This window comes from Equus przewalskii, chromosome 9 (assembly GCF_037783145.1).
Source record: "Equus przewalskii isolate Varuska chromosome 9, EquPr2, whole genome shotgun sequence".
Taxonomy (NCBI): Eukaryota; Metazoa; Chordata; class Mammalia; order Perissodactyla; family Equidae; genus Equus; species Equus przewalskii.
Genome location: NC_091839.1, coordinates 3,828,640 through 3,854,236, shown reverse-complemented (window position 1 = coordinate 3,854,236; position 25,597 = coordinate 3,828,640). Strand labels below are relative to the sequence as shown.

The 25,597-nt window shown below is 40.4% G+C and overlaps 1 protein-coding gene across 8 annotated transcripts in view; it reads right to left on the bottom strand.

Annotated features, from left to right (window-relative positions):
* Positions 1 to 25,597, bottom strand: part of DPY19L3 (dpy-19 like C-mannosyltransferase 3) — a 75,888-nt gene that overhangs the window by 7,457 nt on the left and 42,834 nt on the right. For 4 of the 8 annotated variants that reach the window (XM_070557330.1, XM_070557331.1, XM_070557335.1 and 1 more), the window contains exons 9-17: positions 24,172 to 24,303; positions 22,522 to 22,623; positions 20,850 to 20,923; positions 20,520 to 20,678; positions 16,994 to 17,116; positions 16,502 to 16,613; positions 15,822 to 15,878; positions 11,821 to 11,903; positions 461 to 593 (exon numbers count right to left, since the gene is read on the bottom strand). In XM_070557330.1, coding sequence (XP_070413431.1) covers positions 461 to 593; positions 11,821 to 11,903; positions 15,822 to 15,878; positions 16,502 to 16,613; positions 16,994 to 17,116; positions 20,520 to 20,678; positions 20,850 to 20,923; positions 22,522 to 22,623; positions 24,172 to 24,303 — 975 coding nt within the window. The remainder of the gene's footprint in view (positions 1 to 460; positions 594 to 11,820; positions 11,904 to 15,821; positions 15,879 to 16,501; positions 16,614 to 16,993; positions 17,117 to 20,519; positions 20,679 to 20,849; positions 20,924 to 22,521; positions 22,624 to 24,171; positions 24,304 to 25,597) is intronic. The other 4 variants (XR_011522185.1, XR_011522184.1, XM_070557334.1 and 1 more) reach the window with 2 other exon arrangements.

Below are 25,597 nucleotides of genomic sequence, written 5' to 3'. Positions count from 1 at the left end.
CGTGGAAGCACACACCAGAAACTGGTAACATTTGTCTCCTGGGAGGGTCACCAGCAGCTGGAGACAGGGCTGGGATGTTCCCTTTCGTATGTTCTGAACTTTGAACTACCTGGCTGTATTACCTACACACACACACACACACAAATGTGGCCACTATGCCTCTACTCCTTTTCCTTCTCTCTCCGGTTCAAAAGCTCTGAGGGCTTTGTTCTCAAATGCCCTTTTCTGTACGTCTCAAGGTGTTTTTTCCTCAGTAATTCTTTTGACCGAGAGGAACGTACGGCCCGAACAGCACACCTTTAACGGACGTGGGGCAGGCCAAAGTCTAGACTCAGGAGAGGCAGTTCCTCAAAGTTCTGCCGTCCCTCATCGGCTACAAGCAGCACAAGCCCCACTTTACCAAACAAGGGAAGCGCACTGCTGGGGCACAAGAGGGAGGAAAGGCACAGGCGGGCCTCACCGCTCTGGTCCGCTCTCTCAGGCTGTTGTCTTCGTAGTGCGGGTGGTTGGTTAAGGTCCTTCCCGTGCACAGCTTCACTCCGGCCAGCAACTGCATGCTTCCAGCAAACACAGCCTTTCTTGGAGTGTTAGAGCTAAAAGATTTTTGAGTCTGAATTAACCCCACTGCTAAGACTTCCTCACAGACAACAATGAAGACAATATCACACTCTCAGCCCCACCCGGCTTCGTGAGGGAGGGCTCAGAGTGGGGAAAAGCACAGGAGGCTGCCTGAGATTCCTTTTTTTTGAGGAAGATTAGCCCTGAGCTAACTACTGCCAATCCTCCTCTTTTTGCTGAGGAAGACTGGCCCTGAGCTAACATCCATGCCCATCTTCCTCTACTTTATAAGTGGGATGCCTACCACAGCACGGCTTGCCAAGTGGTGCCATGTCCACACCCGGGATACGAGCCGGCGAACCCTGGGCCACTGAGCAGCAGAATGCGTGCACTTAACCCCTGTGCCACTGGGCCGGCCCCGCTGCCTGAGATTCTGATCTGCACTCAAACAATTTTATGAAACTTCTGTATCTGTTTTTGGCAATGGTTGGGAAGCTTCTAATTTCCTGTTTTGATGGGTTTCCTCTTACATCGGCTTGTCTCAGGATGTGGGCATCTCCTGAATCTGAGTCTTCTGGGCTAGAGTCCACACTCCTTCCTCGCGCGCCCCACAGGGGCAGATTCTACCAGAGAGCCCAGGAGACTGCCACGGCTCCTGTATTACCACGGACTAAAGGGCCGCCTCGAGGAGAAGCACAGATTATACAGCCAGGAGCTATGGCTGATGGTGAGTCAATTCCAAGTGTGGTTGTTTCAAACAAGAAAAAAGATCACAGATATCATTATAAACTACTTTTCAGGAAAAAAAAAAGAGGAATTAGTAAAAAACAAAAGAACATGAAAAGAAGACTCTGAAATAGCCAATATCTCATTACTCAATAATACAATACATTCCCTTCTGTTAGTCCTGACTATGAAAGTTGACCTCACGGAACACAGGGCACTCTAAGAGTAAACTACGATTTCACTTTCCCGCCACCACCAAGCTGCGGCTCTCCACCTCCCCATGGCGTGTTGGGGACGACAACGAAAGACCAAGGAAAGACTCCCTGATTATATGAAAGCACTTTTCCTTTTCCTCTTCCATTCTTTGGAAACCTGGGAGTCACCTGCAGATCGATGAGGTGTCATTTTATTGTGCAGAACGTAACAGGACTATGGGTTCTCCTCAATGCAGAATCTCAGAGAGGCCCACTGGGAATACTACAAGATACATTTCTCCTTCTTGTGTTAAGAAAGAGGAGTCTATGCTTGCTGCACTGAGTTAAAATGATGGAGACAGTTTTGAGAAGTCTAACTGAAATCGTTAGACTCAGCTCCTGGAGGACTGCTTGGAAGACGGCGGCGTAGGCGGACTGTGAACTCACCTCCTGCCACGGACACAACAAGTTTATAACTACTCTGGGAACAACTACCCCTGAGAGGGAACTGGAAACTGGATAAAAAGAAGCCCCACAATAAGGGACAGTGTTGACTGAAGTGGAAGACGCATAAATTCCTTTCTAGAGAGAAAAAAGCCACACTCTAGCCACAGTGCTTCACGGCCAGGAGAAATCTTAAGGCACGAAGCCTTCCCTGGAGTAGCAGGGGATCTGAGTGGGAGAGCTTCGCCACAATAAGCAGCTTTGAACTCAGTACATCTGACATGTCTGTCATAATATCTGGCTTTGTTGACTATCAACAATGGGGAAACCCCCCAGAAAAGCTATGGGACATAAGGGAAAAAAAAGCCTGCTCTTCAAGGGCCCACACACAAATTTACCCATTTCAGAAAGCAACCTAAAATCACCACAAAGGTGCACAGTCCTTTGGTGAAAGAGACTCACTGGGTGGGCTCTGGGTGCATCTCAGCAAGGCAGGAGGTGGCTGGGACCACCTCCTCAGGGACTGAGACATGGCAGCAACCATTATTGTGACCTAGTACAGGGTGCTGACACAGACGCTGGCAGATGCCACTGGATTTCTTCCCCTGGCCTGTTAGCGCAGGGGTCTGCCCCACCCACTAGAGCACTGATTTAATCTAGCCAGGGCAGGCAGCCTGCACCAGGGACAGGCCCCACCCAACAGCAAGCCCTCAGGCATAGCTGGGGTGTGTAGGGCCTCTGCAGTGGAGTGAGTGGGTCCACTTCAGTGGGCTGAGGGGTGCACATGGGGCAGGACTGCACTGATAGGGTGTGTGGACCTGTGGGCAGTGGGGCTTGTCAGCTGCAGCAGACTTGTGCTTCTCAAACAGCCATATAGGGAAAGCCCCACCTCCCAATGCCTAAAACAATTGTATGCGGCCATGCCTGGGGCTGGCCCCACCCAGCTGCACTACTGAGAGAGCCCAACAACAGCCTTGCAGGCCAGAGGCCTACACCAATTGTAAGCCCTGAGCCTAGCAACCAGTCACACTGAGGCCCTACTCACTTAACAGAAAAACTGCAATATGAATGTACTATTAGACCTTGCAGCCAACTGTGCTGGGACTCCCCATGCCTGATAAAGTGACTGAAGGGACTGTGGCAATTGACCATTACAACCAGCTGGCCAAGGGGACAGCCTAGCTTCATCATGCACCCACAGTAAGAGCAACCCTACCACAAGAGAAGGACACACAGAGCCCACATAGGGGACACTACTGGAACATTTGGAACTGGTGACAAGAGGTAAGCACACTGTTGGGCCTCATAAGGAATCTCTTACATAAGGCCATTTCTCCAAATTCAGGAGACATAGTTGATTTACCAAATACATACACATAAGTACAGAAAAAGAGGCAAAATGAGGAGACAAAGGAATATGTTCCAAATAAGGCAACAGGACAAATCCTCAGAAAAAGAACTAAACGAAACAGAGATAAACAATCTACCTGATAAAGAGGACAAACTAATAGTCATACAGATGCTCATGGATCTTGGGAGAAGAATGGATGAACTCAGTGAGGATTTCAATGAAGAATTGGAAAATATAAAAAAGAACCAATTAGAACTGAAGAATACAGTAATGGAAATGAAAAATTCACTAGAAGGAATCAACAGAGTAGATGACACAGAAGAAGGGATCAGCGAGCTGGATGAAAGACTAGAGGAAATCACCCAAGCTGAACAGAAAAAAGAATTAAAAAGAACAACAACAGTCTAAGGGACCTCTGAGATAACATCAAGCTCACTAACATCCATAGTATAGGTGACCCTGAAGGAGAAGAGAGAGACAAAGGGGCAGGAAACCTCTTAGAAGAAATAATAGCTGAAAACTTGCCTAACCTAAGGAAGGAAACAGGCATCCACGTACAAGAAGCACACAGAGCACCAAACAAGATGAACCCAAAGAAGCCCACACCAAGACACATTATGTTTAAAATGTCAACAATTAAAAATAAAGAGAGAATCCTAAAAGCCACAAGAGAAAGGCAACAAATTACATAAAAGGATACGCCATAAAGCTATCAGCTGACTTCTCAGTAGAAACCTTACAGGCTAGAAGGGATTGGCATGATATATTTAAAGTGCTGAAAGGAAAAAACCTACAGCCAAGAATACTCTACCCAGCAAGGTTATCATTCAGAATGGAAGGAGAGAGAAAGAATTTCCCAGACAAGCAAAAATGAAAGGAGTTTATCACCAATAAACTAGCCTTAAAAGAAATGCTAAAGGGACTTATTTAAGTGGAAAAGACAAGACCACAAATAGGAATAAGAAAATTATCACAAAAAAAACCCATAACAAAACAATAAAATCACTGGTAAAGACAAATATACAGTAAAGGTAGCAGATCAATGACCTATGAAACCAATATGAAGGTCAAAAGACAGTATTACTAAGATTATCTATTTCCATGATAAGAGAGTAACAGATACACATGCACAAAAAACAGGTTAAGTATATCAAAACATAAAATATGGGAGGAAGGGAGTAAAAGAGTAGAGGTCAAACTTCAGAGACCATCAACTTAATATAGATTGCTATATATAAAAGTTATTATATATGAACCTCATGGTAATCACAAACCAGAAACCTATAATAAATACACAAAAAATTAAGAGAAAGGAACACAAACATACTACTAAAGAAAGCCATCAAACCACAGGGGAAGAGAACAAGAGAAGAAAGAAAAAGAGAAGAACTACTAAAACACCCAGAAAAAAGGTAACAAAATGGCAGTAAGCACATTCTTACCAATAGCTACTTTAAATGTCAATGGACTATATGTCAATCAAAAGACACAGGGTGGCTGACTGGATTAAAAAAACAACACTCATATATATGCTGCATACAAGAGACACTCTTCAGACCTAAAGACACACACAAACTGGAATTCAAGGGGTGGAAAAAGATACTCCATGCAAATGGCCAAGGTGAGGTAGCAATGAATATATCAGACAAGAAAGACTTTAAAACAAAAATTGTAACAAGAGACAAAGAAAAACACTACACAATGATAAAGGGAACAACCCAACAAGAGGATATAACACTTGTAAATATCTATGCATCCAACATAGGAGCACCTAAATATGTAAAGCAATTATTAACAGACATAAAAGAGAAATAGATAGCAACACAATAATAGTATGAGGCTTTACCACTCCACTTACACCAATGGATAGATAATCCACACAGAAGATCAATAAGGAAGCATTGGCCTTAAATGACACATTAGACCAGATGGACTTGGTAGATATATACAGAACATTCCATCCAAAATCCACAAAATACACATTCTTCTCCAATGTACACAGAACATTCTCCAGGGCAGATTACATATTAGGCCACAAAATGACTGAAATGATTAAAATTCAAAATACTCTGCAGAGAAAGCTAGAGCAGACATTCTCCTCAATGTTTTTGGAGACCACGGCATGAAATTTGCTCTGGTGCTAAAGTTTCTAAGAGAAGCCCCATCATATTCACATAGCCCCCCTGAGGGTGTTCTATTTATTCCTATTTAATGCTAAGACTACAGTATGAATGCCATCCAACAAAAGCCGTAGGATGTCTATGAGCAAGACATTCTACAGTTCAAGTTGTAACATTTAAGAATAATTTACTTTTGAAACATTCAAGATTTTCTGACAAGGACACTCTCATTTCCCTGAATTCCAATGAGCTTTCTTAAGTGATGAAAACAAGTGGATGGAATCACAGCGAGTACAGAGGGAATGAGACATCATCCACATCCTGCCTTACTCAGGTCAGAGCCCAGACAGGGATGACAACAGGGAAAAGTTTACGTGAGTTCGGCTGTGCTTGTCAGGTTGTCACCATTCTGACAACCAGATCCAGGAACACAAGAACAAATCGATGTTTGCTCTTTCCCCCCGAACCAGCAATTTACAAGGAATTCTCGACATCTGTCCTACGTGGCTGGGGAAGAGGAGGATTATATGGAGACTGTGAAGGTGCACAGTGTTCCTTAGTGAAAAGTTTTCAAAAATCCAGTTTAATTCAATCAATACTTACTAAACACTTAGTCTGTGCCATATATATGTATGCTATGCTGCCCTCACTTACAAGTGCACTGTAACTGCTAAAGAGAATAAATAGGGACGAACGTTAATTAAAGAAAATGCCATCATTTTTCCAAGCCAGTCTTCCTTTTGTATACTCTTAACTGGATAAACCACTCCACTCCAATAAATGATACAATAACATCACATATTAATGCCAAAAAGTGGCTGTCCGTGTATCCTACGAAGTGAACAGACTTGGAATACAGGAAGAAAACGAGTCTGGTCTCCATGTCTGGCAGTGCATGAGGTGGAGGCGAGTGCTAAGGGGGATGAAGTATCCTGGTCTGTGCAGTCCTACTGCCTAAAGAGTGCCAAACTTTCTACTCTGAAGACAAACCCAGCAGCTGAGCAGGTAAGATCCCCTCAAATTGTAAGGCTGTCGTAGCCTCACCGTTTTGAACATGTAACAGGATCAGTATCAGGGCGATACACAGCTGTTTGCAGCACATATGTGATAAGTGGGCAGAGATGGATGACTGGCTCATTATCTATTCATGGGTAACAACCACAGTTTCCTCCTCCTTGCTGGACTATGATCACAGTACTTTGAAGAACTACATAGTTCACAAAGGCTTAAAAATGTCAGAAGTCCCAAACTGCTCGATGGGGAGTGATAAAGTTATTCTCTGTTTGGTCAAAAAAATATTACTGAGGGGTTACTACGTGCTAGGCTGGCAAACCTGGTAGGCTAAGGCATCTTAGAGAAGCTTACTAGCTAACAGAGCCAGGCTCAGCTCCTGTTACAGGTGGATGCTTCAGAATAAACCAGTAAGTCATCCTTCACATCTTCACTACTGCGTCCTGTGGGCCTTCAGCAGTGCTGGAGACGAAACACATCAGACAAGGTAGGACACGGCAAACACGGCCTCTCTCCTCGGCATGCTAGGAGAGCACATGAGTGCCCCCTGCCCCCAGCGAGTGAGTCCCCAGGGCGGCTGCCGCCATCACCAGGCAGAGCACGGCGACCTGTCAAATGACTGCTTAGAGGAGTTGACAAAAACATGGAAGAAAGCTCATTTATTTGTGACATGTTTTAATGTTTGGCCTCATTAGTAAAGAGTCAGAAAGTGTCAAAGAAATGTAATCTGTTTCAACTGCTGCTGCAACAATCCTCTGAATTGTTCACAGTCTTCCATTAAGGTCGCTGGTTTTATATTAAAGTAGCAAAATACAAGCACTTAATGCCTATGAAACGAACTAGCAATAATACATCTCTGACAACTACTGACTTCGGAGCACAGCAGAGACCACGTTCGCTCACTTCACTCTCCTTGACTTGGCCTTCTATGCTAGCCCCACGGTAAACCTGGGACATTTCACTGCTACTTTACATATGTAAGCTTACCCGTAAAGCACATGCAGAAGTAAAACAAACAAGCAAAGTGGAACAAAAGGAAACATAAGCACACGTTTTTGAGGCTTCAGACACCTGGTTCCCTGTATCCTATGTTTTCTGTGGTAAACTGAGGAGGCAGCGGAAGCAGGGCCTCTGTCCTCAGCGCACACTGTGCACTGTGACATGTCATGCTGGGCACCCCTCCCGTATGAACACTGTGCCGACAGTCTGCGGTCTGTGGCCAAGACGGCTAAGGCACTTTTCACCACTGAGTGACACTTCTCTATTACAGAGAAACAAAGCAGTTTTTACCAATGTTTGAACAAATGATGTATAAAATGAAAGGATAATTTGTTTTTATAGCTCTCTGTCAAGTTCCATAGCAGGCTGCCCAACCTGCAAACAATTTATTCTGTAAGAAATGTCACTAAATAACGACAAGGGCTCAGGTCAAACGGATTTACATTATATAATTTAAATGTCATTCTGGGAAGACCTGATGGCATTTTGAACAAATAATCTCATTTATTTTTGAAGCTCTAAACTTCAACAAGTTAATTACTGTTGAACTAATGGGTAAACTGAGCATTATAATGAGTGAACATGTCGTTTATCTACTTTAAAAATTTATAGAATTATGCAAGTACTACAAAATCATTCCTTAGATATAAAAGAGGCTTATAGGCATTTAAGGTCTGAACTTAACCTACATCATATTTAAAATACACAGTAACTCTTTCTGCTTTGATTAAATGTGTAGAAGGTTTGATCCATGTTCTTAGTCCCATTGAGAAAATACTGTACATGCAGGCTTCATCACGGGAAAGAAATTATTTCTAGTGAAAATCTCCTAAAGCCAAGTAGTTAAAATGTCACACCTCAAAATATTCACATCTACAGGTCTATCTTGTTTGCACAATGTCAAAGGAAAACTTTCAGGAACCAAAAGTGAAACACTCTAAGGACACAAAGAAATGAGGCACAAACCACCAACTGCTGTGACATTTGGCCTTGCTGAAGTAAATGTGCTTTCTAACCATACATAATAAAAGTACCACCTGGGTTTTGCTGAAAGAGTACCAGAAAAACAAACGACTGGCTTTTAATCTTTGTAAGCAGGAAACATTATCAGCAAAAAGGGCTAAATATGAACATAGGCAGTGGAAATCTGCGGGAAACGGCGTGCGGCCCTCAGTGTGACCGGAGGGCAGGCAGCAGGGGAGCACACAGGTTGGGCCGTGAGGGCGCGGGACAGCCGACCTCTAGTCCTCACAGGGTCACTCTGGGGCTTGATTTCGACAAAATGACCGTGCAGGTTACTAAGAAACCTAATCCTGAAGCAGTCTTGGTTTTATACTGAAATTTAAATCTCTAAGGAACTAAAGATAGGAAAGCATTAAACATCATTTTCTCTTACTAAAAATTAGAACTCTCAAAAAATTTCCACGAACAGCTGTTAAGTCTCTAAAATTAGTCTTCAAGTGGAATCAACAATAAGAATGTGGAAGAAAAGAATGAAGACAACCGTGCTGAGAGGAGGTTCGATGTTTACTCCAGTGAAGCAGTGAAAATCAACTGTCACCCCATGTGTACACATGTAATGCAGTGTCCTGTATGTACGCAGTTGGTGCTCAATAAATACCTGTTAAATTATATTAATGAGTATACCTCAGACATGAAATAACTCTCTATATTAAGGCTTTCAATGCCTTCACAGAAACCTAATCCCTTTGGCATGACCCCTCTCATATGGATAAGTGTTACCCTAAAGGAATGTGCTTTATGTTCCCTCGAGGCTGTCTGCTTAGCCCATCAAAGGTCATAACTGAGCCCCTCAAAAAGAAAAGAAAATAACTCACTCCTGCTGAGCTGAAGGAGTCTTTCAATGCACCCTCCATGTGGAGAAGCCCTCAGTGACTACTTGGAAAGAGCGAATCTCCACGTGAAGCTCAGGGGCCTCAGAGCACAAGAGCGATGCTGAGGCAGTGTGTGGTTTGTCCCAGCTTCGAGTCTGCGAAGCAGAGACCAGGAGATGGCAGGTACGCTTCTTCTCAACGCTTCCCCTGAGAGCTGCCCTGTGCCACAACGGAGGGTCACTTCAGGGGGCCCCTACGGTTTCTGCAGGTCATCGTCTCTCATCCTGACTTATCCCGAGGGCAGCCACCCTGTAATCGAAGCCGTGTCCCCATGCTAAAAGATGCTGTCATGACTGCCTTGACAAAGGACAGACGTGAGTGTTTCCACTCTGGCCATTTGAGAATAGAAGCAGACGGGATGGAGGGAAGGAGGTGTCCCTCAGACAGGGCTGGGTCCCCACCAGAGGTCTGGCACCTGCCTTCAGACAGTGTCCAACAGACTGTCAGATATGCTCCACGTATCCTTAGGCCACAGCCTTCTCCAGCACAGCTCAGACCTACTAATATCACGAACGCTGCGTGACTAATGAAAGCAGTGAGGTGAAAGTTGAAGGTCCTACTCTCTGTTTCAGAAACAGAAGTGAGGGCAGGTTAGAAGAACACTGAGTACATTCACTTGTGTTTGCAATGAAGCCTACGGACCAGAGCGGATTTAAATATTGATTTAAACAAATACATTTTGTGTCTAAATAGACTCTATTTTGGCATACATTCATCATCACTTAAGCTTATTTCGCAACATGCCTAGCAGCTATTTTTGCAAAAACAATAATTTAGATGTGAAGAATTTTAAGGGAAAACAGGAAAGATTAGATCACAATGGAACCAATTTTTTTGGAACAATATAAATCCGTCAGCTGCTGAGAACTTAAAAAAAAAGTAAAAAGAGTGTGTCTACACACAGGCAGAGGAACTGTCAGTAAAAGGAGGAAGTGAGGAACAAAGACACGTCCCCAAACGCAAGCAATAAGAGACTGACTGCCTCCCTCACACCGGGAAGGATCTCTCATCCACAGTTTCTCGAACCAGAACATTAAACAACTTCTGAGGAAAGCACGAAAGTAAAGGCACGACAATGAGTACATCCAGGCTAACACAGCCAAAGGCTACTTGGGGCTCCGCTGGAATAAGTCTTTAATCATGCTATAATTAATTCCTAAAAGACTGGGGAGTGGAGCTGGGATGTTTACAATGCTGATCCAGGTAGATGCGGAAGATCTCAGGATTCCACCAGAGAGCGAGTGCCCTGTACCATGCACATCCACGGCGTCACTGTGAAAGAGATCTCAGGCTCCCCTTCAGCTGCACATGCCACTAATTTCCAGGTGACTATAGTTAATGCAAAGTAATTAGCTTTTCTTTATATAAATAACCCTCTTTTCCCATACACAATAAACACTGAAGTAGTTATTTACTCTGCAATTGTCTGCCATGATTTAAAGTTAAATAAACAAACAAAGACAGAGCACTGCCTAGTATGCTCAGCACTGAAAATACATGAAAAATTCTACTTGCTGCATCTACTCAAACCCAGGGCGACACTGGGACCAAAGCCACACACATATTTTAAACATAAATCTCTATAAAATCCATGTATCGCACTCAAGAGACCTAAGCTATCAAACATTTACCATCTCTTAACACGCGTGGTGCTAACCTGTACTGGTTGGTAAGCATCAGTCATGAGCAAGTGCCAATAAGGCTACTACAATTCTAAGTGATGGAGACAATACAGTCGAGGCTTTCAGAACATGTCACACAAGATTTGCAACACCTGTTTACGTGTGAATAATTACACCGCAGCTTTTTGGTCGTAAAGTAAGGAAACACAGCATTATGGGGCACAGGAATGCTGCTCTGGGTAGAAAAGTTGATTTCTGCTGGTGGGAGGCAGGTTCATTACCAAAGCTTTGAAACATGAAGTTCATTCTGATGCTGAATGCTGACATAAAGCAACAAAGTGCAGGCAAAAGTAAGAACCAATATAATGCTCAGGCATCACGATGTTTGTAGGAGGAAAACTTCTATTTTTGTATTTTAAATTTTCTCTAGGCCTAGGCGTGGGCAATGTGATTAGTTAAAAAGAAACCTGCACTGAGCTGCTATGACTCTAATTAACCACAGTTTACCGTATAATTTTTAAATGATTAACAAGGAAAGAATACTTGTATGTGTCAGTATTAATAGAAAATTTGATGAAAGAAATCATAAAGATCAAATTGGAAGAGAGCATAGAACTTTATTCCCACTGCCGTCACGGGTTAGAAGCGTGCCCTCCGAGGCTGCTTCCCTCTCCGTGTGGCTATTTCCCTTCTTCATGGGATTATGGTTGCAGACAGTGTTTTTTGAATGGAAAGAAATTATTTCCAATATAGCATTTTAAAGAAAAACTTGAGACTGAACGTATCTTTACAATTAATTCAGAAAAAACAAAAAAAAACCCAAAACCAAAAACCAAATGAGGTCTACAGTGACTCTTAAAAGGCACTTTAAATTTCAAAGGTTAAAAAAAATCCTCTTACTTAATCCAGTTCATCAGCTCCACTGTATCTGGATCATAGAATTCTCTCAACTCGGAGAGTTCATCCATCATTCCTGGCCAGAACTGAAATTAAAAACAAAACAAAACAAAAACAAAATCCACCCCACACCCACGACTAGCACTAAGATTAGAGCGAAGAAGGAGAAACTGCACATAACTCGAGAACTAACAAACACGGTGACTGAAGACAGGACCTCCTAGCCTCTGCAGTCGACCCTCCCGGCAGAAGTAAGCTGAACTCAGAAGTTTCCAAAACTACTTTGATCCGAAGCGAATCAGGACTACAGGTGTCGTCAACTTTTAAGATGAGCTTTTATTTTACTCTAATAACAATCTATTGTATGTGGTGTCAATACCTAGTAAACCATTAATTTGGATATGACAGGAATAACAACCAGGAGAAAGTTCACAGCATATGAGAAAACTGTAACTAACACCATGCAACACCCCTTTAAATGCACAGTGCACTTGTGGACGACAGCAGCCCTTTAGAGCTGCAAAAATGCTCTGGAATAGAGAAATTTCACTCCATCCTCACAAGGACCAGAGAAAGATGATGCAGAAGGCATCATCACTATCGTATTTATTTTCCACTTTACTAGTACGGAGACTTTGGCTCAGAGACAGAACCTGATGTGACCAGGTCATAAAGTGGCAAAGCCATGACCTGAAACCTGGCTCTAGATTCAGCCCCGCTTTCATTGCACAACATGGTGATTATATTTTTTGTACTAAAAGTCTGGACACATCGTTTGATATACACTAATATAAGTACAGGTACAATGGAATAAAAGAATATTTGAAAGTAGGACTCTCCAGGAAAATGTGGTACATTTAAATACTCTATTTATGCCACTGGTGCTTCTTACTCAACTTGAGTAACTTAAGGATATGCAGATATAATGTAAAAATGACACTCCGAGTCTACTGCTTTCCTAATATAATTTGTTTAATTTAACAACTAATTAAATGTTAATTGTTTTATCAAATGACAATTGGCTGAACATACTTGATCATCTACATCTTAACGTGCACTGCAGAATTCATCTCAATACTGGAATGGAAGGCCAATGACAATCTATCTATGCTTCACTGATGCTGAAAATATAATAATTTTATTTAAGAACCACTACTGGAACCAAAATGGCCCCTGGCCGGTCTACAGCTGCGCTTCAGCCTTGTCACTGTCCTATCTCGCCATCTTGTCTTTGCTGCTCTTTTACATCTTGTCTCCCAGGTGGTGAACGAGGAAAACTGCTTGTGATGGAAAATCAGGTGTCAGTGCTACTGGTTCTGGGTTTTAGAAGAGATGTAATAAAAGCAAGTAATTAAATGATACCTTTGTAATATTTCAATTATCCATTATCTCTACTAATTCTGGTAATCACTAAACTACCAACTTTTTAATGATATGTTCTAAGTCGTTTGGTATAAAACATATTTTGAAAGCTGTGAATTCAATCAATATTAGATATTTTTCCAGTTTGAAAGTTGCTGTTAATTCTGAAAATGTTAAAATCTAGTCTAGTGGTAAACTCCTTAAATAATGTGAAAATAAGTGCTGAATTAACTAAATGCTGCTTCTAAATGACCAGCAGTCGTTTATGAGATTTCAGCAACCCAAGTTAGTTAATCAACACGAGGGTAATAATTTTACTAAACTCTTGATTTTAGACTGGAGACTAGTATAAGCTTTTCACTTTTAAACAGGATTATCCTAAAAAGACACAAAGCAAAACTGGTACTATGAACAGGAAATTTTGAAATCCTCATTACAATCACTGAGTAAAATTCAAATCAGGCTTTGAAACATAGGAGTTCGTATTACTTACAGATAAATCTGTTAAATAGTTGGAAAACGGATTTAGGGTAACTCCTAATATACATAATACCTTTATTTTCTTTGTGATTTTATATTTCACAAGTTTGAGAAGCTGAAATATATAAACTATTTTATACAGTGAAAGCTGGATGCAGTAGGATTTCTCCTAAAGTCCAGGACTTTAGGAGAGGCTTTGTCAATGGTCTTTGGAAGCATTCTTTAGAATTACTCACTCACTCAGGGACTATCTCCAAAGATTTCCTGGAAATGATAGCTTTTTCACTGGTTCTTCTATAGCAGTGGTTCTCGAGGGGCAGGGGAAAGAGATTTTGTCTTACCCCAAGGGGGATGTTTTTGAAGGTCACAACGGGAGAGAGGTGCTATTGGCATCTAGTGGGTAGAAAGCAGAGATGCTGCTCAACATCCCACAATGCACAGGACAGCCCTGTATGACAGAGAATTATCTGGTCACAGCGTCAATAGTGCCGGGAATAATGCTGAGAAACCCTGTTTGACGCAGGGGTTTCTTAAACTTGATGGTGCACTGGCACCACCTGGAGGGCTGGTTAAATCTCTGGACTCCACTCCCAGAGTCTCTGACTCAGTAGGTCTGGAGAGGGACCCAAACATCTGTATTTCTAACAAGTTCCCAGGCGATGCTGATGTTGCTTGACTGGGGACCACACTTTGAGAGTCAATGTTCTACAGCCTAATTTATTTCTTCTATGAGGTCTTTCCTCAATTTTATCAAGTGTAAGTGACTTGAGTCCTCAAATGGCTTAAAAAAATCAATAAAATTTCAAATAAATAGCTGAGACATACTTCTACATACACAGAGACAGTGGGAAAGACTGCTGTAGTGTGTGTACATCTTTGGTGAGACAAGAATGATGTCTCTCTTCTGTGAAGAGGACGTTCATCCCTTAGAATCAATGTGGAAAGGTAAAGTTACCTCATTCATTATTAAACGTGCACTCTCTTTTATCCTTAGTTGTTGGCTTTCCAGGTATTTTTAAGAAGTGTCATTTATTTACATTAGAGCAATGAGATTCCCAGAGGCAGGGTGGCAGAAAAAATCTATTTCTGTTTCCCACTGTCTAGGAGATAGCACGGTGCTCTGCCCACAACAGTAAATGTTTTGATAGGTAGGGACATGATTGAATAGACTTTGTGAAGTATTTACAATAGAATCATCCAACATAATGATTATCAAACTTTTTTTCAGTCTAAAGCTTTTGCTTCAAATAAAATCTTACATGAAAATATAAGCAAACAAAACGAAAAGCTGAGCTGCTATAGCCGGTCCTCTCTGGGGGTGAGCCCCCTCCCCTCATTTAGCCACTCCCCTCAATCAGGGGCTATACACAGGAGAGTTTGAAATCTGTTGTCCTAACTTAAAACAACATTTGAAGGAAAAAAATTTAAACTTAAAAAATATGTAAGATTTTTTTAAAAAGAGAAGGTGAGAGCTCAGCTGGATAGAAAAATCTGGGCCACTTGCCTGGGTGACAGTTCAAGCCTCTAAGTCTCAAAGATGTGCCAAAGAGTCACAAAGGAGTCAACCTGACCAACGACTCACTGACTCTTGTGGAGGATTCTCAGAACTCGAGCACAGCTAACACTGCTGCAGAAATTAGTCATCGACTGAGAATATGCAGAATGTCACTACTTCCTACGGAAACTGAAGGGCAGATAACAAGACTAATTTTAGATTATTTATTTATAGGTGCTCAGCCTTCTTACAAAGGTGATCTTAAGTATCTAATAAAATACGTAAGTTAAAGCACGATGCATTTTAAGATTTCTTACTCTATATAAAGCAGGTAACAGGGGAAAATAATTTTTCTACTTTGTTCACCTCGAAATAGGTCTAAAAACATCTTTATTTTCAGAATTTGCGTCAGCTGAATAGTAGGTCAAAACTATAATTAGTTACAATGGTTAAATTGTAGTAGTTTTTGCCATAATGTTTTTACTTGTTAAATACTATTTGGGAAACAGATCAGTTTTCCTATCAATGCCAACTGCCATAAGAAGCTAAAGAGATATTTATAATCTCTGCAAAGCACTCTATCTGCCAATAACACACAAAGTACACTGAGTCAAAGCAATTATTCTGCTAAATGATTAATGACAAGAACGAGGAAAATCAATCTTACCTTATAGCACAGATACAGGAGTATTAATATCGGTACCGAATATCGCATTATACAGATCTATGTAAGAAAGACATTGTTTAGATTAAAAGCATTTTGACCTTTTCTGCCTTACAGTTTTGTTTTGTAAACATGACTTTGTTTTTTAAACAACAGAAATATAATTTAATAGAGCATGAGTCTCCAATATGTAAACCAACTGAGTCGATGCAAGGGTCCCAATCATTTGTAAGATTCCTGTAGCGTCTACCATATTGCCACCTAGTGAATTTATGGGGCAAAACAACTCAAAACTGCATTTATAGGCTATTAATCATTACCATACACTTATTAATAATTGTTTTTAAGAGAATACATTATGATAATAATAGTGATAACTCTGGGTAATGGGATTATTAGCGATTTTTCTTTTTTGTGCTTTTCAGTATTTCCAAATTCTGTATAATGAACACTTCTAACCTATGGTCTGGGAACAAATTATTTAAAAAGATAAAATTAAAACTAAAAATAAAATTATTAAAAAAAATTCCTTATAAAATCATAATTTATCAATTATCTAGTTTTAGCTTCAAGTTTTAGTATCTATTTTATTATACTGATGTATGGGAAACTACTGAAAAAAGACCTGGTATGAGAGGAATACTCAGTCATAAAAAAGAAATGGAAAAGGGGACAACACTGACCCTCTTTGGGTTATAAAGATGGATCAACTTCAGAAGTAACTCCCATATTTCAGGGCTGCATAAGCCAAATGACGCAAACACACACATGTGTGACGTCCAGAGGTACTTCATTCTGTAAGAACAGAAACAGGCAAAGGTCAACAAGTGCTGGCTGCGTAGAGACCTGGAGTCTGAGGCAGCTGGAAAGGCAGGTGAATTGTCTGTGACAGTAAAGTCTTACTAAAACGACGCAGAACCATGGGTTAGTCACTAAGTCCAGCGCCTTTTGACAACTATCATATAAGTAAAAATAGAGGAATGCTGGTAATTAGGAAAAAACTGGTTATAAATAATATTTCATACTGGGAGAAGACAGTAAACAAGGACTTTTTTTGGGAACCATAGTTATTAATGAAGATGATTGTCAGTTTCCAAATTATATTGCTAAATTATATCAGGTAAAGAGTGGTTGGATAAAAAAAGAAATCAAACAAACAGATAAGACAAAAGTACCTCATTGTACTCAAGGCCAAGAATCCGAACAGAATGGTATGTATTAAGTTGTAGGCAGCTTCTGGTCTCAGGCCGATTGTGCACGTTCCCATTTTGCTCATGGATTGCTGATTTGTAGAATCACTGAATAAAATAGCAAACACACAAAATTAAGGCTGGGCACATAATGTTAATTTAGTCAAGTCTTTTTTAAAGATACAAGAAACTTATGCCTTCATATGTTTCGAAATGTATTATTTTCCTAAGATAAAATGAATCAGCATGGATCAATTCTGAATTTGTTTATGAGGCTGAAAGTGTCAGAATATAAATACATTAATAGGGGCCAGCCCCGTGGTGCAGTGGTTAAGTGCGCATCTTCCTCTTCGGGGGCCCGGGGTTCGCCGGTTCGGATCCCGGGTGTGGACGTGGCACTGCTTGGCACGCCATGCTGTGGTAGGCGTCCCATATATAAAGTAGAGGAAGATGGGCACGGACGTTAGCTCAGGGCCAGTCTTCCTCAGCAAAAAGAGGAGGATTGGCAGATGTTAGCTCAGGGCTAATCCCTCAAAAAAAACACCAGTAATAATTAGAATAAAATGGTAAAAATGTAAAGTGTTTCAATCTTTTAAATTACAAGAGAACAGCAAAAAAGAATCCTTTTGGAATCACTGAAACTGCAAGAGATCTTTAAAAATGTATTATCAGTATTTTTCAAACAAATAAGAAAAAGTAAAAATGTATCCATAACCTTGGAACTCAGTGCCTTTATGAACCAATGATCACATTTTTAACCTACCAATATCTCATTATGTACGTCTAACAGACAATTTTTATCAAATATGGCCACATTAAAATGACTACACCCTGGGGCTGGCCCCGTGGCCGAGTGGTTAAGTTCGCGCGCTCCGCTGCAGGCGTCCCAGTGTTTCGTTGGTTCGAATCCTGGGCGCGGACATGGCACTGCTCGTCAGACCACGCTGAGGCAGCGTCCCACATACCACAACTAGAAGAACCCACAACGAGAAATATACAACTATGTACTGGGGGGCTTTGGGGAGAAAAAGGAAAAAATAGAATCTTTAAAAAAAAATAAATAAATAAAAAAATAAATAAAAAAAAATGACTACACCCATAACATTAACAATAATTCCTTAATATCATCTAATACACCCAGTTCATGCTCTATTTTCCCTGTTTATTGCAATTGCTTTTTTCATGTAGTTATTAAGACCCAAAGCTTGCACACTGCATTTCATCAATGTCTCTTTAAATTATCTTTCAATTAATAAAAGTATTCCCCCCACCTTTTTAAGGTTTATTGGCTGAAGAAAATGTACCATCAGTCCTATAACTATTCCCACCTTCTGGGTTTGGCTGATTGTCTCCTAGTGGTGGTGTTTAATATGTTTCTCCATTCCCATGTTTCTTATAAACTTGTCATTAGATCTAGAGGTTAATTATTAGAGTCATGTTCATTTATTTTGGCAAGAGCACTTCATGGGGCTGTGATGTTCTCTATACTGCATCACACCGGGGAGCGCAGACTGTCTGCCGTCTCTGCATTAGCGATGTGGAGACGGATGAGCGGGCTCGGATGTTGCACAATTTGTCATCAAGGGGAAAAGGAAACAACAGTAAGGGCTGCCAGTTTAAGAGAAAAATAATACTTTTATAAAGGCCCCACTTATCCTTCACACAAATTCAATAAACTTAGATATGTATGATGCTTCTCTGTAACTAGAGAACTCTTATATCCTAGAAATCCTCTTTTTACCACCCTAGATTCATAAGAAAATTAAAATGATACTCTGAGGTAATTTTCACCACTGGTAGTAATCTTTATTTAAATATCATATATTACAACCCAAACTCTGGCTTCTGTATTGATACTAAAAGACTATTCCAGACAAGGAGAACATATGCCCTCATCTTCCCTTGATACCTGGGAGGATTCTGCGACACTTCCACTGTCCTCCCAGCCAAGCTAGAAAACTCTCACTAATCCCACGAATCCAGAAGAGAGTGCCCCTTCCAGCTGTACCCTTCACACTACGGCAGGCGTGTCGGATACACAAATAGCATCATCCTTCCTAGTACTAAAGAGGCAGAAGTCCTTTAAATACTTGGCGCTGATAAAATATCCTTCAAATTACTTAAAAGTTAATCATATTAAGACACTATAATTTTTAAATTACTCTCATTAACGTAGTGCTTTTCCTCTACTAAAGTCCTAATGTCCCTACCTGGTGGACGAGGATGCTCTAAAATCTTTATCTATAATCATATACCCAATCAGCTTCCAGAGACGGCTCACAGGTCACAGTGAGCACGGCAGACATTCTCACAAACTGCAGGCCACCCGCACCTCCCACTTTGCATGCAGTCTAGAGTCCTGTCGACACCTGGTGTGTCTGGAATAATATTAAATTATGCTGTCTAGAATAATTTCCATCTATTTTCACAGGGCTAAATTTTATCTTGAGCTAGGTATAAAAAAGAACACTTCTGAAAGATACTAAAATAGTTTATAGTCAATGAAATATTTTCATGGTTCAATGTTGCTTCATTCTTAATAATCATAAAACACCTCAAGTGATCCAGGCTCATTTTAACGACTTTTTCCCAGGACAGCTCTCTGGGGGCTGTGAATCACAGTTCACCAGCACCTTAACTGGCAAGGTAACTACACAGAAAATGGGCTTCCTTCTGAGCTTCATTAAGTTTTCACAAATGACAGTAGCTTCAACTTCTTACACTTAATTTTCTTTCAATTTAATAAGGAGAGTAAATGCAAAAAACTTCCAGCAGCTTGACAGGCAAGTATGCTACAAGTTTTTAAAAAATCTTTATTCTCCTTCACTTTTTCTTTTAGTAGATTAGTAGACATGCTAAGTTTTAAAAACATCAATTATTATGTAAGACTTTTAGTAGATACTAATAATTATGGTCCACTACAACTTTATAAGCCCTTCAACAAGATGCAACAAAATAAATAAATAGTAAACTCTTGATGTTTCACCAGAAATAAAAAAGGTAGCAAGAGGAAGACAGGTAGAAAAACACAGGAAACTAATAATGGGGAAAAAATAGAGATTATGAGTCAATAATAATACTAATGATAGCTAAAATCTACAAAATATTCTAGGCATAAGGCACTATTTTAAGTACTTTATGTTGTTTTAAGTTACTTCACAAAAAAACCTTCAGAGTAAGTACTCTCATTATTCCTTTTCTACAGATAGGGAAGTGGAAAGACCGAGAGGTTATAAAACAGGCTCAAGGATCACACTGTTCCCAAGTGTGCAAGCCAGGACTTCAACCCAGCCCAGTGTGCATGGCAGCCACTAGTTTTTGCTGTCTCTTAACTACTCCACCCGTAACTACTCAGAGTGGAGTCCACTCAAGATCGGCTATGTTCTCCCTTTAAGCTGAACAATACTACTCTGTTCTGTGTCTGATATTTTGATTTTCAACTTAGCAATTTTTCTGCAACGCAGAACAAGTTCATTAAAGCACAACATTCGGTTTCTGAAATATGCCGTACCTGAGATTATGGAAGGCCACAGCTAACGCTGCAATCACTGTGATGCACAGAACAAATATGTAAGCATAAAAGAGCAGAGTATCTGAAAGCCTTTCAAATGTATTAAAAGGCAGGAGGCCAAAAGCTTCTTCACACAGATACAGATTTGCATCAAAATCTCTAGGGAACAAATGGAAAGCAAAGCATTAAATTCAATACGAGACAAATTACAATTCTTTTCCTCGAAATGAGCCTGCAATTAATAGTTGAAGGCACAATGATAATTTAAGTTCTAAAGTCCCTGATGATTTAATATAAAAAAGCAAACATACACTTTAAATTCAGTCATACCTTGTTGCTCCAAACCCAAATTTTGCCTTCAGAAATTTAAATATGTGTTCGTCTGACTTCAGGTTAAGAATTTTCTATCGGGGAGGGAGAAAATGAAAACTGCTGTTAGTGCGTTAGGCACGCTTTCCTGCCAACATCCCACTGAACACACACACGCAGTATCCAGTTTCACAGGACTCTGCGTGTGCGTGTGTAAAATGAGTAAATGTTCACAACAGTTCTTAGAACTGAGGAATTCTAAAGGAGGGACTTGCAAGCTCCCTCCATTTCTTTTTTTTTTTAGCAGAATCATTTTTTTCAAACAAAATCTTATGCGTAAGTTCAATACGTAAAGTAGATAAAAGCTGAGCTTCTTCGGTCAGTGAGAGAGAGACGGCTCAAGCCCAGGGAAGACGATTATTCAGATCAGAAAACCAACGATACAATGATCTGAAACCTCATATAGGCCTACAGCTCGTAATGCCTGTTTGGCTTTGGGGTTTCTGTCCGGAGGTACAGCGGCTGTAAGACTCACTCACACAGAGACAGACAGCTCAGGACACAGCAGAAACCCTCAAGGGGTGAACAAAGGCCAGTAGTCATCATTACTGATTATCATTTTAATTCATATAGTGTTATTTTTAACTTATGGCTTACAAAAATCCATATAACATAAATAGGTGAAGAAACCGCTATCAGAAGAAAAATGAAGATAGAAAATAAGATGAATCCAGAACTGAGGTTAGTACACAAAATATAGTCACTAGAGAGGAGCCACTAATCTGGGCTTATGCATGCTAGTAACAAATGCAGAGAGGAAGACAAAAGCATTTATGTTACTCACGGGGTCATATGATTAAAAGAAACTAGCTGCTCAGAAGAGACCCTAACAGTCCTAGAACCGAGACTCAAGAGAAGTTTTGCCCATGGGTACAGCAAAAACAGGAGTCTCACAGACTGTGTTTCCAATTCCTCTCGTTGTAGGGCGCTGGAGAAACATCAAGCGCAACTCAACAGACGTTATTCTTTGGGGGTCCAGGCAGGCAGCTCTCTACTGGTGTAAGCCAGGCCCAGATCAGCACCCGTCTGCAGCAGGCAAACGGATAAACTGCACATCTTTCAGCCAGTCTCTCAGAAATGCTGATTGTTCTGCTCAGACGAGCTTTCGAAAAGTATGAACTATACAGAGTTTCCGAACACAGTGACAAGGATCGGGAGCGGAGGTGTGTAACGTGGCTGGCTGAGGGAAGAGGCTGTTCTCCTCTGACAGTCAACAGACAGGAAGAGGGCCTGCCGTTCTCTGTGGAGGGGAAGGAGCACGTCCTGCACAGGCAGACGTCTCCTGTCCTGAGATCAGCCGTCCAGGAGGGGTGAAACCATCTCCACGAATCTGTCTGTCTCAGAGTAAAGCCAGCTTATTTATTAACTTAACCCAACAAAAATCACGTCATCTTTCTTTCCACAGTGCAGAAAACTAACTCTAAAAGGTAGAATTTTTTAAATTTAGAGAAATATGTACTTAATGCTTTTAAAAAAGTTTAATAACTCAAAAGACGAGTTCAAGGAGTGAAATCAGTTTTTAGAATCAAGAAAATAATCCTGTTACTGAAACAAAGCTAAAACCGAGCCTGTTTAAAGTAAAACTGGTAACCTTCAGTAAAGCTAAATTAAATACGTCATTTTATTAACCTACCTTAACAATGTTGTTGAGAAAAAGCGTCAAACATAAAACCACAAATAAATGTAACAAAAGTTTCCCAAGTCTATTAAGGAAGCTTCCAGTTTTCAGATTTTTCTAGAAATTAAAAGAGTTAAGTTTTAATTCTTAAACTTTAATATAACTTCATAAATATTTAAGATGAGATTACTTAAGTATTTAAAACATTGGATCATACAGAGAACATTGCAACATATAGGGAAAATATGTGGAAAATATTACCTACTGATTTTCATGAGGTTACACCGTTTACAAAAGGTCTTAACATTTGTAACTTTCTAATAGTAATGAATTCCCTAATAATAAGCTCTAAGATGAGGAAATGTGTCCTAGTTTGTTTTTTTTTTTTTAAGACCTTTGCAATTAGGGTATGGGGTCTGCCACTTAGAAGGTATTCAGGATATAGTGACTGAACAAATTTTTTGATCATTTACCCATTAATTCATATATCACAGACAGAACTATAGCCCAATTAAATAAAATATTGAATGGTGTAAAAAAAGTAAATTGTGCTCTTTGATATATGAGTTTTCTTATAACCCTCAGATAACTTTACAGATTATCAAATACAATAATGTCTAAAGAGTTCAAATATGAGTGACATTTATTTATAATTAAGGTTGAAATGATGAATGAAAACTAGCGTTTTTGACAGTCAACTAAAAAGCCTGCTTTTTGTTTTTTTTTGGTGAGGAAGATTGGCCCTGAGCTAATGTCTGTGCCAGTATTCCTCTATTTTCTACGTGGGATGCCACCACAGCATGGCTTGAGGAGCAGTGTGCAGGCCCTTGCCCAGGACAGGAGCCCATGACCCAGGGCCTCTGAAGTGGAGCACGCGAACTGAACTAGTACGCCACCAGGCCGGTCTCTAAAAGCTTGTTTTTTAAAATCTTTGTGACAGTTTGTCCATAGCAGCTGTCACTCAAAGAGTAATAAGAAAAAGGAGTTACTACTCTCGAAGTGGAAAGAAAATGGCTTCTTGATATAGTACGAGAAAGAAAACAGACTTTGTGACATTATTAAGGAAAGAAACTGACCCTCAAATCTGAAGTAAATTTCAGAAACTTTAATTATATAATAAAGCAAAAGATGAGGTCAATATTTTCAAATATGATACCCTATTTATTTGGATTCTCAGAATTCTCAAAACAGAGTTAATTTTATTTCACTTAAAAATCAATATGATATGGAAGGACAGGAGAAAGAGTAGTGTTACTACATCAAACAATAACAAGGTGTCCACCAACTTGAAAGACTGTGACGAACACATTCCCACAAGCAAGAAGTTCTTACTCTTGAGTTCACACATGAAAAAAAAAAATTTTTTTTGTCTTTTATATCAACTTTAAATCAATGGCATTCAAATAAGCATCTTTGGCTAATCCCTGAATTATGATTCCAATTCTCTAAGAAATAATAAATGTCAAAACAAAGAGATGGAACATCAGAAAGCTCAAAAACAGAAATATACCATGCACTTCAAAAAAAGGGCTAATAATGCCACTAGTGCTTTTTAGTGGGACTTTGGTCTTAAATTTTCCTTTGTATGCTGTATGAAAATAAGGTCCAATCAATCACAAAATTAAGAAAAAAGTTTACTGTGATTAAGGACAAAAAAAGTCCTACCTGAAGTTTTCTTGCAATTAATACTGAAAGGTTAAAACTGATAAGCAATGATCCAAGAATCATGGAATTAAGAAACTGAAGAACGCAGACCAGGAGCAAACCTGTTATCTGTATACCATACAGCCATGTCACCTGCAACAAGCAAAGATTACATGGTTATACAGATTTATCGAGAGACTACCACATACCGACGTGTCGGTCACTAGGCTGGATACCTCTCAAGTTACAAATAACGCAGAAAACACATCTAACTTCAAGTAATACAATCTGAAAAAGGAAACTAACTCACATACATACCAGCTGTTTATTTACTTTTTTTTTTATAAGATTTTATTTTTCCCTTTTTCTCCCCAAAGCCCCCCAGTACATAGTTGTATATTCTTCATTGTGGGTCCTTCTAGTTGTGGCATGTGGGATGCTGCCTCAGCGTGGTCTGATGAGCAGTGCCATGTCCGCGCGCAGGATTCGAACCAACAAAACACTGGGCCGCCTGCAGCAGAGCACGTGAACTTAACCACTCGGCCACGGGGCCAGCCCCCTGTTTATTTACTTTTTAATTAAGAACATTTTAAATTTTATAACATTAATTAAAGAGGAAAGAGAATATGAAGTAGCAGAAGCAAGCAAAAAATATTCTGGAAATAGGCAAATGCAGTTTGCATCTGCAATTTTCTTCTAAATTCTTTTAGTTATTGTCTGCAGACAACAATCAGCATTTCTCGTGTCCCGCTATTCCCTAACTTCCCCAACTGTACCCTTTAGGACTGTGTCCTGCATGGCTTCATCTTATCTGTCTGCGTTGCGCCTAACTCCCCCACTAGACGGAACTCCCCCTGGAGCACGGCCTCAGGCCCTTTGACCTCACAGGTCCCGAGCAGGCAGCGCAGTGCAGCGGTCAAGACCATGGTGCTGATGGTGTAAACCAGCTGTGGGACCTTAATGTGCTGGAATTGGCTCATCTGTAAAAGAGGGACCATGACACCTTCCTCAAGGTGCTGCAAGGACCTGGCATGGGGGCCGGCTATGCTAACGTCTTACAATGCCTAGCACCTAACAGGCACTCACCAGCAACAGCTCTTGATGTAATAAAAATTGCTGACAGGTTGACACTGAAAGAAGCAAAACTCAACCAACCCAAACACGAAAAACATCTCAAAGAAAAAGAAGATAGCCTCTAAGAACGAGTTGATACCTTTTTTCATCTTTCGAATTAGATAATTTTACATTCATAATGGCATATGAAAAATTCTACTTTTATCAGCACTGTAGGGTCTCACACGCTCATCAATAAACTTTGAGCCCTTTAAGAGCCATGTGTCCTCTGGCCCCCTGCTGGGCAGGACGCCAACCACCTGGGATTTGTCACAATCAGGGGCCCTGGCCAACCTGGATCTTCTCTCATTCAAAGAATGTCACATCTTGAAGG